General features: G+C 41.3%; 2 protein-coding genes across 4 annotated transcripts; both read left to right on the top strand.

Moving 5' to 3' along the window:
- The first annotated feature begins 228 nt into the window (after positions 1–228).
- scaf4a (SR-related CTD-associated factor 4a) lies at positions 229–9,759 on the top strand. Of its 2 annotated transcripts, none has more exons than XM_020598416.1 (19): positions 229–446; positions 1,959–2,042; positions 2,169–2,213; positions 2,305–2,466; positions 2,793–2,925; positions 3,246–3,382; positions 3,505–3,684; positions 3,898–3,980; positions 4,075–4,159; positions 4,482–4,658; positions 4,837–4,910; positions 5,088–5,278; positions 5,676–5,776; positions 6,198–6,311; positions 6,409–6,565; positions 6,828–6,958; positions 7,293–7,446; positions 8,032–8,187; positions 8,310–9,759. In XM_020598416.1, the coding sequence occupies exons 1-19, from the start codon at positions 417–419 to the stop codon at positions 9,494–9,496; spliced, it is 3,381 nt and encodes a 1,126-aa protein (XP_020454072.1). In that variant the 5' UTR covers positions 229–416; the 3' UTR covers positions 9,497–9,759. The 2 variants fall into 2 exon arrangements, with proteins under 2 accessions (XP_020454072.1, XP_020454071.1); XM_020598415.1 differs by having other exon boundaries at positions 3,895–3,980.
- A 2,716-nt stretch (positions 9,760–12,475) lies between these two features.
- On the top strand, positions 12,476–14,991 carry sod1 (superoxide dismutase 1, soluble). Of its 2 annotated transcripts, none has more exons than XM_020598412.1 (5): positions 12,476–12,600; positions 13,843–13,939; positions 14,118–14,187; positions 14,377–14,494; positions 14,719–14,991. In XM_020598412.1, exons 1-5 carry the CDS (start codon positions 12,529–12,531, stop codon positions 14,824–14,826), a joined length of 465 nt encoding a protein of 154 aa, XP_020454068.1. In that variant the 5' UTR covers positions 12,476–12,528; the 3' UTR covers positions 14,827–14,991. The 2 variants fall into 2 exon arrangements, with proteins under 2 accessions (XP_020454068.1, XP_020454069.1); XM_020598413.1 differs by lacking the exon at positions 12,476–12,600 and adding an exon at positions 12,669–12,757.
- Positions 14,992–18,341: the final 3,350 nt, after the last annotated feature.

Here is an 18,341-nt window from a genome sequence, read left to right as displayed (position 1 = left end):
TGCCTATAAGAACTTTTGGTGTTCTTATCATTCTTTGCTGTGTGCTGTTTGTGAATGTTGTGTATCGTCTTTTGTGCTTGTTAATGTTTCATATGAATCCATGTTTTTTACTCTATTCTTTTCTGAATATTTGGCCAAGTGTGCTAGGCTATCTGTGGGCTGTGTTATGACAAAATAAAACGAAAATAAACCATATTTTCAATCCCCCAAACACTGCGCCACCAAGTGGACAACCCCCAAAACAACAGGACTGAATCCCATCATGCTTTGCTGTGGTCGCCGACCCGAGCGCTACTGCTAGGCTAACTGTCGCTAGCTACCGGGAGCGGACATGTTGTACCGATCCTTCTTTGAGTAAACGTTGCTGTAAGCGGGGAATCGGGAGCTACTGGGAAGGCGTGGGGAGTTGGGCAATCATGGATGCCGTTAACGCCTTCAACCAGGAGGTAAGTTACCTTCGGGGCTTACTGGGACCCCCACCTCACCCAGTCTGGCGGTGCTGGTCATGGTGTTGCATTGCACTGAAGCTAGCCGAGCAGGACCGAGCTGTGGGCCTGCTCGGCTAGCTAGCTGGACATATTAATCTCACCCTGGCTTTAGGGCAAACCGATTTGTTGCTTGTGTCGCACACCTGCAGCGTCAGTAATGTTACTGGCGAAACATCTGATAAGATTTATTGCCAACTAGCAAGCTAACTCAACGATATCTAGCAACTTTACATTGATTCTTGAAACCGCGGTTAATGTTAGCATACGAGAGTATGGTTACTGAAACATTGGTTTTGGTAGCATGCTACTGGTAACCTCATGAGCAAACACTATATTGTTATCACACTACAAACTTACAAACATGGTGTTCACAACTGCGTGTTTAATGAAGGCGTAACGTTAGAGCGTGTGGACTGATTGTAGGAGGGCAGGGCAGGCCAAGTAGCTATTCTCAATGTTTTTGGGTTCTCTCGTCTCTGTTTATGGCCGTTTAACCCTGGAAGTAACAGATATCTTGGCTGAGGCTATATAATTGATTCGCCACTGGGACAGAGTGACAAACAAATGTGCAATTGTATCAAATTCTTGTTAAAAGGATTATAATAACATGAGCTTGCCCTTTTCTGTCTGGCATAGAAACCAAGAACGTAGTTGTTTATGGATGCAAATAAGGGTTAGATATGGTATAGATGATAAATGTGTCAGTGTATACGCCATCATACTGTCATTGCACCAATTAAAAGCACAGTCATGTATTTTAGTGCTGTCAGTAAGCGTTTCTCTCAGTCACTTGAATGTTTTTAAGACAGAAAAACAAAGCAATATCCATGGTCACCACACACCTGTTAGGGAGGTTTTGCATCCTTAAGAGTACACAGTGTGTGTACAGATGATGGGTTTGTCATTCTGTGTAATGTGAGTTGTGTGTCTGGGTCCTCACCTCAGAACTTTGAAAACGTACCATTGCAGTCTCCTCAGATCTGAGGAGGGCTGTGGAATCAAGGATTTACAGCAGGTGGGAAATAAAGGTAGTAAACAATTACAGCACACTTCACTGTAAGAGCTTTCAGCGTCAGGCCTCCATCAGATCACAATGAACAGTATAGTCCATATAACCAATCGCAGTGTCATCGTTCATATTTTCAGTTGTGGCAACCAGTAAAAGATTAAGACAAAATCATGTCAGCACCAGTTGGTTGTAAAATGCTGATTAGCTTATAAAGGTGGGGATATTAATTGCTTAGAATTCATAATGTCAGGTTTTATTCTACAGCTTGTTGCCAATAAAACATTCAGTTGTAAAGTGCTGTATCTTATAAATGTCTTTTTGATATTGGAAGACATGAGGTCATTTCCGGTTATTTCACTCCTCTAAGCACTGCCCTCTCTCTCTGTTTGTTTAAATTTGTTTATACCTCCTGTTTCAGGACTCTCATTGTCTCACTCATCTGTTATCTACTCTGTCTCTAGTTATTCTCACTGATGGACTCCAAACCCCCGATCTCTCGGGCAAAAATGATCTCCATCACTAAATCTGCCATCAAAGCTATGAAAGTAAGAATGAGTTTGGAGATTTACTTGAATGTCTAGATGCACGCTCTGTATTTCTAAAGTTATATTCCTTATTATTTGAGTCTGTATCTAGCTGATGAGATGCTCACTTGTGTCTGCTTTCCGCAGCTCTACAAACATGTAGTTCAGATTGTGGAGAAGTTTATCAAAAAGGTGAGAGAAACTGGTCTATATTCACTTATCACCCTGTTCCTCCTCACTAAACATGTATAAAGCCAAAATCTGTTTTCTCTGCTCTCTCCAGTGTAAACCAGAGTATAAGGTAGCAGGCCTGTATGTGGTGGATTCCATTGTTAGGCAGTCCAGACACCAGTTTGGACCAGACAAGGATGTTTTTGGCCCAAGGTTTACCAAAAACATTACAGGGACTTTTGAGAACCTCTGCCTGTGCCCCATAGAGGACAGGGTAAGAACAGAGAGAGTTAGTAGAAATTTCCGGGTGATGAATGTTAATTGAAATGTTAATTTATTGAATGTATGTCATCTGTGTGTCTGTTATTGTGCTGTTTTATTTTTACGTTGATCTGTTTATTGTATTTTAGTTATTTATTGTTATTTTATTCTACCCATGTAAAGTACTTTGGTCATCTGGATGTTGTTTTTAAAGTGCTATATAAATAAATTAGATTTTATGTTGTAAACTGTAGTATTGTAGTCACACATTGTACAATTTGGTTGAAGAATTTTGCCCCTTCCTTCTCTTTCATTTATTTCTTTGGTTTTCCTTTGTAGAGTAAGATAGTGCGGGTGTTGAACCTGTGGCAGAAGAATGGAGTGTTCAAGATCGAGGTTATTCAACCTCTCTTGGACGTGGCAGCTGGCTCTAGCAGTGCTGCCGCACCCTACACAGGCACAGACGAGCCAGGTACGTTTGTGTGATTGTACACATGAGACAAAAGTGATTACTGTAAGGCAGTGCTGTAGTTTTTAAACGTGATTGTACAGACACAAATTTACACTTTCAGTTTTGTTCAAGTCTGAACTTGATCAGCACAAGTTGCAGTAAATAATTGCCTTGTTTACAAAAGTTGTTGCATTTGCTAGTGAAAATAATGGAGGTTTGCTTAGTGGAGTTTTAATATACATTGCATAAAATAATAAGTAAAAGTAATGGATATACTGATGTGTCAGCGAATGATGCTGGTGTTTGAAGGCATCTGTGTACTGCTGTCTCTCCTCCCTCAGATTCTTCTCCACCTCCAGCCAAAGAGCCAGTTACAGCAGAAACGGCAAACTCCACTGGAGCATCTGCTGCTCCGCTGCAAAACTCTGATGCCTTTGCTGCTGTGGCACAGCTCTTCCAGTCCTCACAGGGTCAGCAGGTGTGTGTGGTGCAAACAGGCAGAGCTTAGTCTTTCTGACTGTATTGTTGTCATAGCTTGCATATAGACCAAGATCTTCACTAAGAATTCTTTTCTTTTACTCTCTGTCACTGGATTTTTAGCTTCAACAGATGCTCCAGAATTTTCAGCAGCAACCAGTAAAGCCAGAAACCAACACTGAGCCTCCTCTCCATACTGTCCAAACACAGGCCCAAGACATCACCACTGGCCTGGGCGTGCTCACTCCACACACTCCACTAAAGCAGAACCAACCCACCCAGCAAAAAACAGCCTTTGACAAGGTGGCAGTGTGCTTTTGCGTTTGCATGTTCCATCAGCATCAAAATGAATTTTCTGCAATATAACAGAGGTCAGGCTCTGTTTAGACATTTTATTGCTAGGTGTATATTATAGTGGAACAAAATAAATTCAGGCTGTACAAGATCTACCATGTTAACATGAAGTCCTTTATTTATATACATTTTTACATTCATAACCTGTGTTTCGCTCAGAAGTTGCTGGACCGTTTTGACTATGATGATGATCCAGAAGTTGGAGAAGAAACAAAGAAGGATGAAATCTCATCACAGCCCTCCTTGTAAGTCTTTGATACGTTACATATACAGCAGTATGTATGTAATGCCAAGAAGTGGGAAGCTATGAAATTGATGGTATATTTTTTATCATCACAGTATGCAGCAGCCACCGGCCTTCCCACAGCACACGGAGCACTTGAAACCGCCAGTGATTAATATGTCGCAAGACCTCTCACAACAGGTAATGAGAATGATGTTTAATTTTAAAATGACTCTTTTGCCAGCTAATTGTTTATTATTTCCTTTTTATTTTTACTTTAAACAATAAAATTTATATAAAATATAATATTTAAGTTTGTTGTCACCACAAACACTATAGCTTCTTTTACAGCAGTAGGGTTAAATAATATATACACTGTGCAGTACAGTATATATTCTATTTGTGGAAGGCAGCACCTGTAAAAGAAAACAATAGGTTTGAACACATTTGTTTGATAAATTGACTTTATATATGGGAAACGCTGTAGCACATGCACAATATTTATAACCGTTGTCTTACTTAGGTTCCTCTCCCTCCTAATGGCCAGCTCCAGGCCTGTGGTTTACCACCAGGACAAAGCTTCCCAGTTATGCCTCCTATGGGAAATGCTCTTCCAGGGCATCCCCTCCCTGGCTCTACTGGGCCTCCGGGCTTCCCAGGGGGATACCCTGCCCACAACACAGCCCAGCAACAACAACAGGTAGACTTGACAGTAGTACACAAGGGAGGGGGGGGGGGATGGATAGATAATAAGTATTTTCTGTTGGGTATAATTTAAATGTCTTTTGTTCTAAACAAGGACCCAAGGGTATAGTTGTTTTCAACAAATAACTATGGCAAATGACAACAAATGGTATGTCTGCTCCATACTCTATCAGGATTTGTCAATGGATATCGACAGTTCATCTGTGAGGGATGGCAGACATGGTCAGAGGTCACACTCAGGCTCAAGGTGAGCATCTGAAACAGGCTATGATGTATCAAACTAGGTTTCTTTAGCCACACTGGAATTTGTTCATTTCCATTTATTTTGCCATATGCAAATAAGCTGCAAGCTGGTATCTTCATTTATGATGAACCCAGCAGGAGTTGCAATGTTTTTCATTCATTAATTTATTTTTGGTTCCAGGTCACCAAAGCGGAGAAGGTCACGGTCTAATTCCCGTACACGACGTTCCAGGCACAGGCGATCTCGTTCGCGCTCCAGAGACCGACGTCATCATTCCCCACGCTCTCGCTCGCAGGAGCGTAGGGAGCGAGAGAAAGAGAGAGAGCGAAGGCAAAAGGGCCTTCCGCCACCAAAGAGCGAGACACTGAGCAGTGAGTCATGATCAATTTATGGCAGGGGTAGACAGTCCTGGTCCTTGAGAAGCTGGAAGATACCATTTTAGATGAAGGTGGAGGGAGGAAAGACAAAGCGAATTGGTATCTTCCAGCTTCTGACTGACTGAACACACCTGATCCCGGTAATCAGCAGCGGTAAGGGCAGTTAAAAAACAAGCAGAGCAGTGGCCCTTGGAAGACCAGAATTGGTCATATTTATTTAAGTAGATAAGTTTTAGGAATCCTAAGTAAAAAATTTTTCTTTTTTTACTACTTGCACAAAATGATTGTCTTTCAGTGACATTTGTGGGATTTTTCAAATAACATTGCATTTAATATTGTATATCTTTTTAAAATGATGAGTTCATGTTACTTTTCCTTTCCTTTTATTTAGTTTGCAGTACAACACTGTGGGTGGGCCAGCTGGACAAGAGAACACAACAACAAGATGTTGCTTGTGTGCTAGAGGAGTTTGGGCAGATAGAATCTATTAATGTAAGTAGACTTGCATAGATCTGTTACACTGATCCAACTGTGACTCCGGCCTGCTGACTGTAACAGTGACATTTGCCTTTTCTCATCCTGTGATGAGAAATGCTTATTATTGTCTCTTCTGGTCACCTTAGAGTAAATTTGTCATTGTATATCAAATGTTATAGTCAAGTCATTACATGATCAGCTTTGTTGTTTGTATTTAATACTGTTTATTTCAGTAAAGTACTGATTACATATAGAATATTAAAAGGTAAAACCAAACTTTGCTTTTATAAACCCTTCTCCAGTGTTGCACTGATTTATGAAAGGGGCATTGTCCAATCATGAGATTAAGTTTAGACTAAAAGGTAGTCACAATGTCTTTGTGTGTGTGTGTGTGTGTGTGTGTGTTTTAACCTGTCTGTCCTCCTCTCTTGTTAAGATGATCCCTCCACGTGGCTGTGCCTATATTGTCATGATACATAGGCAAGATGCCTTCAGGGCTCTACAGAAGCTCAGTAGAGGAACTTACAAAGTTAACCAGAAAGCCATTAAAGTGAGTGATTGCTGCTTAGTAATGCAGCATAAAACAATAAATCATCAAATCAAAGAGAAAACTACATTTTCTAATTTAAGTTTTGGTTTCTTGCCAGATTGCTTGGGCTTTGAACAAGGGCATAAAACCTGAGTTTAAACAGTACTGGGATGTGGAGCTGGGAGTCACCTACATACCTTGGTCTAAAATCAGAGAGGACCAGTTGGAGGAGCTAGAAGAAGGAGGAATACTGGATGTAGACACCTTATCACCAGGTAAACACTGACAAGCACAGACCCATGAGGAAGTCATATGAACAAGTTAAGACAAACTGCAACCACATATACTGTAGTTCATGTGGGAAGACAGTCCACAGTACGCAGTGCCGGGCAATCTGGCAGACCTCATGCTGAGTTCATCAATTTATACCCTGTGTTTTATTACTCGGAATGAGAATCAAGGTGCATTATTGATGCTATTGTGTTTTGTATTGTATTGACCAGTTTGCTTATTAACAAATCTTAATCATATCTGCAGAGTGGAGTGGCATGAGGAAGAATCTTCTTGAACACCCAGAGGAACTCACCCACAATGGCCGTTCAGAGCCACAACAGCCTGAAGAGGCACCAGTATTACCTGTGGCAGCCTCAGTGGCTCCTCCTGCACAGGTAAGCAAACAAATGTTAGGGATTTTTTTTTTTTTACTGTAATTAGAGATGTGTTGACGTGTCACTGTTCTAAAAGAAAATGTTAAATAATACAGATTATGTGCCTGCTGTTATTTCAGGTATATGTGTAAATGCTCAACTACAGTGCAAAATCAGAAGGATAGGTGTGGAGGCAACAGTTAAAATAATGTGACAAGCACAATGTGTGGCACCTAATCCATTCCTACATTAAAATAGATGGGGTAGCTCAACTGCTGTGTGTCCACTGTGTTACTGGGAAGTAAAACAATTTTCTGAATTGACATCTGCAGCAAATCTCTGTGAATGTTCTCAGGTCCCTCCAATGCAGCAGCCAGTGGTTGGTGTGGGCTCTCTCCAGCCTCCTGTTTTTCCAGGTCCCATAGGCATGCCTCCACCTTCCTTTCCCCCAGGCGTCCCCCCACCTCCTTTCATCAGACCTGGCTTCAATCCCATGCAGATGCCTCCAGGTAGCCCCCCCTACAGCTTCCATCATCCTTTCATTCAGTTTGTCTGTATTTTACAAAGAAAATCTGTTCATTTGGTTCAAATGATACTTCTATAATACATTGTTTGTGTTCACACTGGCTTTTTACAAACGACCAAGAGCTGTTGACACGAAGTGGCGTGACTGTAAAAATCTGTTAGGTAGTTATGGTGACCAGTGTTTCCCCTACAATTTTTCAGAAGTGGTGCTGCTGTTCACATGTCTAGTTACAAGTAGTTGTAGTAGTAGTTGTGGTAATAAACACTGACGGATGAAGTGCATCAACATAGAAACAGGCATTTCACATAGTTGCAACTGAACACTTAGGGACTAATAACTAACTACTTTGTGCTCTTTAATCTGTCAGGTTACTATGTTTGATTAAGATGCCATATATCTCTGCACTGAACTCTTTGCTCTCTGGCCTATGGATGCGGCTCCTGCAGTATTTACATTCTGGCTATTAGCTTAGTATTAACAGGATACAGTGGGGAAAAAATGTACCAAAGTTTGTTTGAACCAGCTTGGTGTGAAAGCACCTTAACTCATCATAGCTCTCTTCTTCTAGGCTTCCCTCCCCCAGGTGTCATGCCTCTAGGTCACCCACCTCCTTCCAAAGGTGGACTTGAGGACCTGCCTCTGGACACCACAGGTCTGGGCCACAGGAAAAATGATGAGGTCCCTGAGGGTCCCAACATCTTCAACAACCAGATTGGACCTATGGGTCAGTCTGTCTTTCTCTCTTAACTGTTCACCACACTGTTAAAAGACAGTTAACTTGACTTTGCCAATTAAATCAAGGGGAGTTGGTCTCATCACTTAAAAAGCCATTTGTTTTCCCATCAGGTAACCAACTAGGTGTACCTCCAGGTGGTCCTCCAAGTTCTCTTCCAGGTGGACCTCCAGGTTGCCCTCCTGGTGGTCCTCCAAGTTCTCTTCCAGGAAACATCCAACCCCCCTCTGGTGGTCTGCTTGGCGCAAGGCCTGGTATGATCCCACTCCAGCGTCCTCCCATTCCCCCACCACCGCACATGCAGCGTTTCCCTGCACCCCATGGGCCAAGACAGCCTCACCCAGGCATGCCTCCTATGCCCCCACAAATAATGCCCAGGGCACCACACCCTCAAATGATGCACCATGAGCCCCCTCCACCTAAAGGAGGCTTTGGGATGCCTCCTCCCCATAATATGAGGCCTCCTTTTCCGCCACATGCGCATGGCCCACCTCCTCAAGGTCCTCCTCCTCCTTTTATCAGACCAGGTGGTCCTCGTGGCTTGGATGGGCCAGAAGAAATGGATGGCAGATCATTCAGAGGAGACAGGCCTGGATTCAGGGACCGAGAGCCAGAGAGAGACAGAGACTGGGATCGAGACAGGGATAGAGAGAGGGAGCGAGGTTTTGGAGGTGGAAGGCGTCCATTTGGAGACGGAGGGAGGGGAGGAGGTGGTGATAGAATGGATGGGAGGGACAGGCTTGGAGGCTGGCAGGAAGATGGAGGCGATCACCGAGGGGGAGGGTGGGAGAGAGACAGGGACAGAGATCGGGACCGTGATCGAGACAGAGACAGACGAGACTGGAGGGAGAAGCGAAGCAGCCTGGATGGTGACAGGGAACGAGGGAGAGGTGAAGATGTGGAGAGAGAGTATGGGAAGGGGGAGGGAGGAGAAAGAGGAAGGGGAGAAGGAGGGAGTCGAGAAAGAGGGAGAGGAACAGCAGGAAAGGAAGGGGACAAGCCAAGGCGGTCAGAGCGGCGAGAGAGGACCACACGGTGGGACAGAGATGATCGATTGGCTGAACTGGAAAACATGGAGAGATTTCGGACCTCTAACAACACAGGGCAACCCCGTGTGACTCCCACCCTTACCTTGGAAACCAGTAAAGAGCCAAATGTGGAAGCTTATAAGAAGGCAGAATCAAAACTTATAGCTCCGGTTCCACAGGTAACTACTGCTGCAGTAGAGCCAGTGCCCTCTGAGCCCTTACCTTTGGCTCAAGGTGAACCCACAGAAACAAAAAAAGAAACGTCATCATAGACTGGCTCACTGCTGCTTCAGCCAGAGACTGCAGTGAAACACTGAAAGATAGAAGTAGGTGTTTTTCACTATTATACCTAGCCTGAGCTCCCCTGGCAGATTAATTTTAACTTGTCAGTTGGTCATTGACTGTTTCTGGGCAGTAACAGATTTCTGGAAAAGGACCATATCCCATCCATGGAAAATGGTTGTTTTTAGAATTTACAGATTATGGTCAACTTTGTCTTTATGTATGTGTTTTGAAACACATGACTACATGAAAATCAGTTCCCCCCCCCCTCGCTTTCCTTTAAGATGTAACAATGATCGGAGTGCTTGCATGCTAACTTAGCTCTGTCCATCTGATATCAGCTTGGTGTAGCTTTTATATTTTTACTCGATTGGGTTGCATACAGAGGAAACACGATTTCTATGGCACAAATTTATTTTTAGTTTATGGCCTCATCTGTGTGATAGCAGGCACTCCTCAGCAAGGTTAATGTGTTCATTTTAAAATATTTTTAATTTTACCAAAATGTCAAACACGGAATATCTTCCCAAACAGTTCTACAGTAATAGATGCACCATTTGTCTGTCTTTCCCATCTTGTGTATCATGTCAGCTCCTCTTTGCAGGAGCCCAGCCAGTATGGCACAGGGTGTGACTGAAAATGTAAAAAGTACAGCTTGAGGGAGACACTTGACTGGATGTAGGGGTAAATAACATTCTACCTTGATGCAGTAACTGATGAATCACTTACTTGTGCATTTAACAGCCAATACCCAATGTCCATAAAAATCCACTTAAGTTTTTAAAAATGATGTATTCCATTAGTAGTGAGATTTTTGCAAACAACTTGCATGGTCTCTGTTTTGTCATGTTCTTCTGATAAGAGAGATTACATGTAAAAAGTAACACTTATTATTTTGGGCATCAAGAATGTTTCACATTCTTTGATCATACTCTGCTTATCCAGATGTCATTTTATAGCAAAGTTGTTATGAAAATCGTTTAATTTTTTTTGTGTTCATATATGGTATTTTTTGATTCCAAAAATATTTGACAAACAGCTCACGCCCATGGACATGTGACCCGCCGTCCCCCAGTGTGCCTTGTTGTTTAAACTTTAAACACTGCAGATAAGATGCTTAAGCATGACATGCCCAGAAAAGCAAATGTGAGTTCAGGTGTATTGTGGTATATCTTCCTTGGAATATTTAGGAAGTAAAGGGATACAGTGATGCTGTACAACTGGGCTTTGTTTCAGAGTTGGAGGTGGTGTCGCTCCAAATTGGAGTGATTTAGACACAGAGAGAGCTATGTAAAAATAAATATATGTATCCTTTTGTGAAGAAATTGACTTGTATCCAGATGAGGAACCGTTGTTGAAAAATGGCTGGGAAACACAGTTTCTCTTGTTAAGTAGATTTGCATCTTAGTTTCTTTTTACTGTTTTGACAGTCATTTTTTCAAAACTACCATCTTAGAGAAGCTGAGTAAAATTCTTTTGAAGGTTTTCAGATGTGTATATTCAGACATCTTTTTTTCTGCTGACTACATTTTACACTTTGGCCTATATGTGTACATTTTTATTTTCAGTTAAAGAAATAAAGCTGAACCTTTTGTAGATCCAACAGAGGAAAATGCGCGCACAAGATTCTTTTGACAATATTGTATTCCACAAACAATGTGTGAAGATTCAGGTGCTAGCTTGGCTTTTTGAGCATTTTGTATAAATACAACTTAGCAGGCAGATTAAAAAAAGCTTTATAGTGGTTTTTTCTTTGTCCTGTGTCTATGAAAAGAAGGAGGAAGTCTCTTGGATCAGTCAAAAGATCTTAATTTTATTTGGGCTTTTTTTCTTTTTTTTTCTCATGTACATCATTCAAACTCGTATAGATTAGTGCTGACCTCCATAAAATACAAAATGTAACCCTGTAGCTGAATATTTTTTTTGTCTTTGATAAACCACTTTCAACCCTAATGTATAATTCACTAAAGACACATTATCTGATATTAAATTCTTAACATCTAAAATCCAGATTCTGCAATCCAAACTCCTGTTGAATAATTTTAACACAGTGGTACTGAGGGCTAAACTAAAGTGCTGAAATGAAGAGTATCGCTTGGGGCAGACTGCTGTAAATATGCTTGAGTCTCTGATGATTTTAAGGTGTCGTAATTGTTTATAATCTGTGATTCGTTTATCAGAGAGAAACAGGTTGACTTGGAAGGAATAACTGAGGCCCTTTGCTTTAATGTTTTAATTCCTGGTGGTTTGAAAGTTGAGATGTTTCTATGATTTTAAAATACAAAAGACATGGACATAAAATCTTCAATAATTCAGCCATAGGATATTGTTTTTAATAAACTATTTTTTTACCAAATCATTTTGCGTGCTCAAATTGTATTCTGTGGTTAACCCAGGCTCAGTTGCTAATCAGATGATCAAAGTCAAAGATTGCAGATAAGTAATTGCATATACATTTAATGTACTGTAAATGCCACAAGCCTGATATTTACTGTTATTTTTGAGTAATCCAGCTAACGCTTACAGGTTGACACTTTACTACCCATGGGGAATAGTAAAAGGTAAGAGTTTTTATTATTGTCTGTATATCTGTAAAACTAATTGGACAGCCACCTTTGCAGCCTGCAGACTCTTACCCTTAAATTGTTGTGTTCAGGTCAAAGACCATTCATTAGTATAACTTTCTACAAGTGACTTTGTGCAAAGAAACCAACCTTTAACATTATAATACAAGACTATTAGTAGTTTCCCTTTTTTTTACCTCTTCCCTATAAACAAAATACTTTCCTTATGTAGGTGGAAAGTTTTTTTTTTCTCCCAATGAGTGCTTGGCCATGTGAATCCAGTATTAAAGACTTGTTCAACTACTTAATGGGCTGCAGCCTACCTTGACCAATCAAAATGTGCCTTTCGATCGTATTTGATTGTGATTGGATAGCTGTACTATACGCCCGCCGCTCTGGGATATACGTAACGTTAGTTGTCGTTAGCTAGAGCGTATCACAGGAACTTGGATGTCAAGATGGTGCTGAAAGCTGTTTGCGTGCTGAAAGGAGATGGAGAGACCTCCGGGACTGTTCATTTTGAGCAGCAGGTAAGACGTGCTACGTTGTTTTCAAAGGAAGAAATGTCTAGCTACTTTTTAAAAAAGAAATTTAGGTTTGATAAACACCCAGGGAGTTGTGATGCATCTTCCTGGTCGCGTTAGCGCTCGAATGCAAAGCTGGCTAAGTTCTCATTCACAAGTAGCGGTAAGCTAACTAGTTCATAGTTTCGTTAAATCAGACAGGTTTTCCAGAAAGACTAAGCTAGCTAATTAGTCGCATGACAGATTTGTTTGAGTAGCTGTCGAATTTGGTAAGGTTTGGAAAACAGATGGTGATTTGTATTGGTTAGTATTACCTGGCAGTGCATATTGTATTGCAACATTCCCCTGCAAGTTGCAAAGCTACATTTGTCAACTGCGTATCAATAACGTTATGTGCTGCTAGTCACTTGTTAGTTTTAAGTAGGCTGGTAGTGTGAGCATACCGTAATTGCCTAGATAATATATATAAATCATTGGTATGTCGTAACTTTTAAACGCTGAAGATCTGTTTGTTAATGATCAACAGCACGTGTTTTGAAACGCCTGTTTAACGTTACTGAGTTTCAACATGTCACAAACGTAATGGTGATCCAAGTCCGTTTCAACTTTGGTTTCTAACGTCGCTAGTCTGGTGTGGTTTGCTGATCAGGTCCGTGAACACTTCGGTTTGTGATTGTTTTGTTGATTTTGGTTGCAGTCAAAAGCTTATTATGGAAGCATTCAAAGAGTAAACTCTGGTCCACTACTTGCAGGGTTTTTTTTTTTTTGTTTGTTTTTTTTGCTGCGTCACTACGGCCCTCTTATGGCCTTGGCTGCCAACCATGTGTCATCAAGGGTCGGAGTGGACGTGGAAGGTCTCATACCATGCAATCAATAATGCATGTTGGAAAAAAAAAAAAAAAAAAAAAAAGCATAGTCTTGATAGCACATGATGAAAGCATCACGGGATCTTGTGTCTGGTAAATTGTTTGTTTATGGGTTTATTTGCTGTCCTGTTTTAAACAGGATAGCAAATATCAACTGACCACATTATATTGAATAACTTGCTTTTTGTTTTCTCCAACCATTTTATTTTGGGTTTCTAACAAATATGTCTACCTACCTGGCCAGGCATGCAAGTGTGATGGAAATGACCATTGTTTTTACTTCAGCTCCAATTTCTTGTAGCCACCTGGCGTTGACAGCTCTTGTTGGCTTGTTTTTTGTTTTCCCCCTCTCTTGTAATGAATTGTTATCTTGATCTGCCAGAATGAATCAGCCCCTGTGAAGGTTACAGGAGAAATCAAAGGCCTTGTACCTGGTGAGCATGGTTTTCATGTCCATGCTTTTGGAGACAACACAAATGGTAAGAGTCTTACAGTAGTAGTGTCAAGTTTCTGAAATTGCAGGGCTTGCATGTTAATGCTACAGCCTTACCCAGTTTTAGCTTGCATAAACTCAAACTGAATGAGTACAATCAAAAAAAAAAAAAAAATTCTGACTTTCTCGTTTTTAAAATTTTTATTTTTATTTTCTCCCCCCAGGTTGCATCAGTGCAGGACCTCACTTCAATCCAGAGAAAAAGAATCATGGTGGTCCTAAGGATAAAGACAGGTGAGTCCAGTCTGGAGGAGTAGGAGGAGTAACAAATCACTGTGACAGGTAATGCCTGTGGTTGATGTTTATCAAAGTCACAGTCTTATTATGTTTGTAGTTTATGTAGTAATGGCTTTAAAGTGCTATCACATGAGAAAGGGGATTAAATTGTGTGTGGTTGGTTTGTGTGTTTTGTTTTTTTTTAAGGCATGTTGGAGACTTGGGCAATGTTACTGCAGGACAAGATCATGTTGCCAAGATAGACATCACGGATGAAATGATCAGCCTTGTTGGCCGCAACTCCATCCTTGGCCGAACTATGGTGGTAAGGAAAAACAGCTGTCATCTTCAGTTTTACTTTCATTGAACCAAACTTGAAATTGGTAAGCCTAAGGATAACCTGTTCTCATTGGCTTTTTGAGACAGACCCTCTGGGTGTAGCTCATTTTGAGTCAAAAAGCTGCAGGATGTTGCACCTTACTGAATTGGAATTGAGCATCTAGTTTTAAGTATCGAAAGAAACCTTTTGACTGTGCTTTCTGTTGTAAGATCCATGAAAAGGTTGATGACCTGGGAAAAGGAGGCAATGAAGAGAGCCTAAAGACTGGCAACGCTGGTGGGCGTCTGGCTTGTGGAGTCATTGGCATCGCCGAGTAAACAATCTGCCAGAACTGTGGAGCACTGGAAGCAGCGTTTCCCCAGAGCACTTAAGACCAACGTAGCTACTTGATGTGTCATTTTCTCCTTTTCAATGTTCTGACTGTTCAAGAGAATAAATGAATCAAGTTCGACTCTGTCCATTCCTCAGGACTGTTGAATGTACAGGTTTATGTATGCGTGTTTTGTTCCTAAAAATACAGCAACACCCAAACAAATGTATACAATTTACAAAACTCAATAAATCATTAATTCATTGGAATTATGTGTGATAATTCTAAGTTTCAAATTTGCAGTGCATGTAGGTGGTCAAACAAGAACCTGGAGTAAATGTAGAGTTATGGTTTTTGTTTTTCAGACCTTGAATATTCAAGTCTGGTGTTTTGAGTAGTAGACCTTTCCACACTTTCTGACTCTTTGCCTTAAGTAAAATTCATAGCTACATATCACTTTTAGGTATGCTAGTTATATATGGCTATCTGACATGTCCCAATTTGAGTGGTCCCTTAGTTAACTGGTTCATGTGTGCTTTAGTAATTTAAGTCGCATACTGTAGGTGAAATTTGTAGTAGTGTTGGACCCAGCTAGGGCAGGACTACTATGCAAGCCACTGCCCCTGGTGCCTCAAAAGTCCCATATTCAACATGTCAGTTGCTTTTGATGATTCAGTTCCTTATGTTTGGATATTAAAGTGTAAGACTCTATCAAATCTTGTCAAAATCAAACTTGGGCCATTATTTCATTTAATTGTTTTGGCTTGGCGCATCAAACTGATCAGTTTACCACAAACTAGCCAGTGTACAGCAGATCTGGGGCCAGGATGTATAGGAGTAGTGATTTTCTAGGTGTCTGTGCACAACAAAAGGTTCTCCTGTAAGATGTTTCTGGATGGCCCTGACACCAAATACTTGCAATATGAGCAGCTCCTTTCTGGATTGTGCATTAAGCTCTATCATCCTCTAGAGGGCACTGCTACTTCAACATGTAAGAAGCACTGAACTAATACGCCACGGATAGGCCAGATCACTTTGTTCTCATTTATAATCATGGGGGTTTGTATATTGTAAAAATGTAGCTGTGCATATGTGTGGCTGGAGAGGTTTTGAATATGATTTTTTGTCATAAGACCCAGGCCTTGTTACTGTACTCCTCACTAAATGATTCCTGCTAAAAAGTAAGGAAAAGAATTCAACCCTCTCAAACAGGCCATGAGAACCAACATCTTAAAATTCAGTTTGAAAATTCCTGGTTGAAACTGAAGTCCTGGTCTTTATGATGTTAAACTGGGCAACTGTGCCCTGCAGTGGCCAACAAACACAGTAAAGCATGGATGTAGAAGTTTCATATCTCAGACTTCCTTTCCAAGGGAATGACATGTGCTTCCATGTGAAGTCACTTGGCATGCTCTGCTCTTCTCCTGGTTCACTGAGTAATGGGTGGCCCTTCAGTTGAGTTAATACCTCAGGGAGCAATCCTAAGGCATTCTGCAGAATGTGTGGTTTAAATTCACACATAACCTGCAGTATGTCCATGTTTTTGGGGACAACACAAACGGTAAGAGTCTTAACAGTAGTAGTGCCAAGTTTCTGAGATCTATTGACACATGGGGTAGGTCTCCAGCTCTGCTTTCTAATCAGTAGTTGATGTTTAGCTAATTTAATTTCAGCTTTGTAGGCAGTCAGGCAGTAGAAATGGTGGCCGTGCTAAATAAAAATTAGGGAAAGTGCTGTTATTTCACTAGTAGGATTAACGTGCACTTCAGTAAAAGCCTAGATTTATGTTTTCACCAGGGTCATTAGTGGTGGCAAAGGTAATTTTGGTGTAGCTGTTTACAACAGAGCAGTTCTATTTTCTTCTTTTGAGGTAGCAGGATGTGAAGTCAGTGTATACATATGTTATCCACTGTGCTTGGTTGCCTGTGCTGTTTCAGGCCACGAACTCGAAGGCAGTCCAAAAGTGCATATACCAGTTGAAACAGCTTTATTAGTGTAGACAGATGTAGCCAGCAGAGCAGAAAGACTGACTGTAAAAGCTGGTATAAATAGTCTGAGAGTGGAAGCAATGAATAATAGAGACTATGCTGCTGACACTGAGGGAGAGAGGCTGTGACATCAGTAGAAGCCACCAGAGCGAGTATAAAAGCAGAGACTGAATAGAAGAGAATAGAAAACAATTAAATCCTAGAGACAATGAGAGCTACGGTATCTATAGATTCCACACATGGTTTAAGTTTGAACTTATTATGGCTTAATATCCAAATGGTGTTTCATAGGACTTCCAAGAGAACAAACATACATAATAATATGTATGAGCGTAACTGTTACTGCATCTTAACAGCAAGCTTTCACGTGTCAGGTAATTCTTAAGTGGTATTCTTTTATTAGGCAGTGCTTCAGGTTTCAGTGCTTTTATTGTTTATGTACAGTAGTTGCAGTGATTACATGCGTGGGCATCAAAGGAAAGCATCCCTATTAACGGATACCCATCACCTACATGTACACAATCACACTCAGTAGCTGTTAGGCCGCACCTCTGGTGTTCATTGGAGGATGACTCAGAGATGGAGACTCTTTTCAACTAGCTTACATAAGTGCACATTACTGCATATGCTTGTGGCTCTGTGAGAAGATGTTCTTTGTCACATTTCTATAGGTGGGTTTCTACTGTTCCCCCCCAGGGCTCCAGCATTAGATGCAAGGCAAAGTGGTCCAACTGAATGCTTTCAACAGGCTTTAACTTGTTTAATATCCTGGACGTAAGTTCTCACTCATCTACATCTGTGCATGTAATTTATGCATTAATTTATCCATTAACTACTGTATACCCATTATAGTTGAGGGTTGCGGAGGGGGCTGGAGCCTACCCCAGCTGACACTGGATAGGTCACCAGTCTATCACAGGGCTAGGTGATTTATCAGGTGAAATATTTTCAATCATTAATGAAACAAAAAGCTTGTTTATGTGTGTTTCTCCCTAGCACAGGGACTAATGAAACAAGACTGTATTAGATTTGTGTGATCTAAGCCAGTGGTCCCCAACCCCCGGGCCGCGGACCGGTACCGGTCCGTGGATCGATTGGTACCGGGCCGCACAAGAAATCATTAATCATTTCCGTTTTATTTATTATCTGAGTATGAACGATCTTTTATTTTGAAAAATTACCGCATTCTCTCGGTTACAGCTCGGTCACTTGAGCGCCAGAACTGGCTTACTTGTGGACATATTCAGCCTGCTCAATCAACTCAATCCGTCACTTCAGGGGAAAATGACAACTGTCTTCAAGTTGGCAGATAAAGTAGCTGCATTTAAAGCCAAACTGGATTTGTGGGGACGGCGCGTCAACAGAGGCATTTTGGACATGTTTCAAACATTAGCGGGGATTTTGGGTGAGACTGAGCCTGAGCCTTCATTCTCCCAGCTGGTGCACGATCACCTGTCTTTGCTTTTAAAAGAGTTCGAGCGCTACTCCCCAACCACAAAGGACCCACGAACTGCCAAGGAATGGATCCGCAACC

Source organism: Monopterus albus, unplaced genomic scaffold (assembly GCF_001952655.1).
Source record: "Monopterus albus unplaced genomic scaffold, M_albus_1.0 scaffold38.1, whole genome shotgun sequence".
In the NCBI taxonomy this organism is placed as follows: domain Eukaryota; kingdom Metazoa; phylum Chordata; class Actinopteri; order Synbranchiformes; family Synbranchidae; genus Monopterus; species Monopterus albus.
Note: the sequence above shows the minus strand (reverse complement) of the source record. Positions and strands in the feature narration are given on the sequence as shown.

Coding starts and splice junctions, on each gene's coding strand:
- scaf4a (XM_020598415.1), top strand. CDS start 417: ATGGATGCCGTTAACGCCTTCAACCAGGAG. Junction 4,659..4,836: donor CAGCCCAGCAACAACAACAG/GTAGACTTGACA, acceptor ATACTCTATCAG/GATTTGTCAATGGATATCGA. Junction 6,959..7,292: donor CAGTGGCTCCTCCTGCACAG/GTAAGCAAACAA, acceptor GAATGTTCTCAG/GTCCCTCCAATGCAGCAGCC.
- sod1 (XM_020598412.1), top strand. CDS start 12,529: ATGGTGCTGAAAGCTGTTTGCGTGCTGAAAGGAGATGGAGAGACCTCC. Junction 12,601..13,842: donor CTGTTCATTTTGAGCAGCAG/GTAAGACGTGCT, acceptor TTGATCTGCCAG/AATGAATCAGCCCCTGTGAA. Junction 13,940..14,117: donor TTTTGGAGACAACACAAATG/GTAAGAGTCTTA, acceptor TTCTCCCCCCAG/GTTGCATCAGTGCAGGACCT.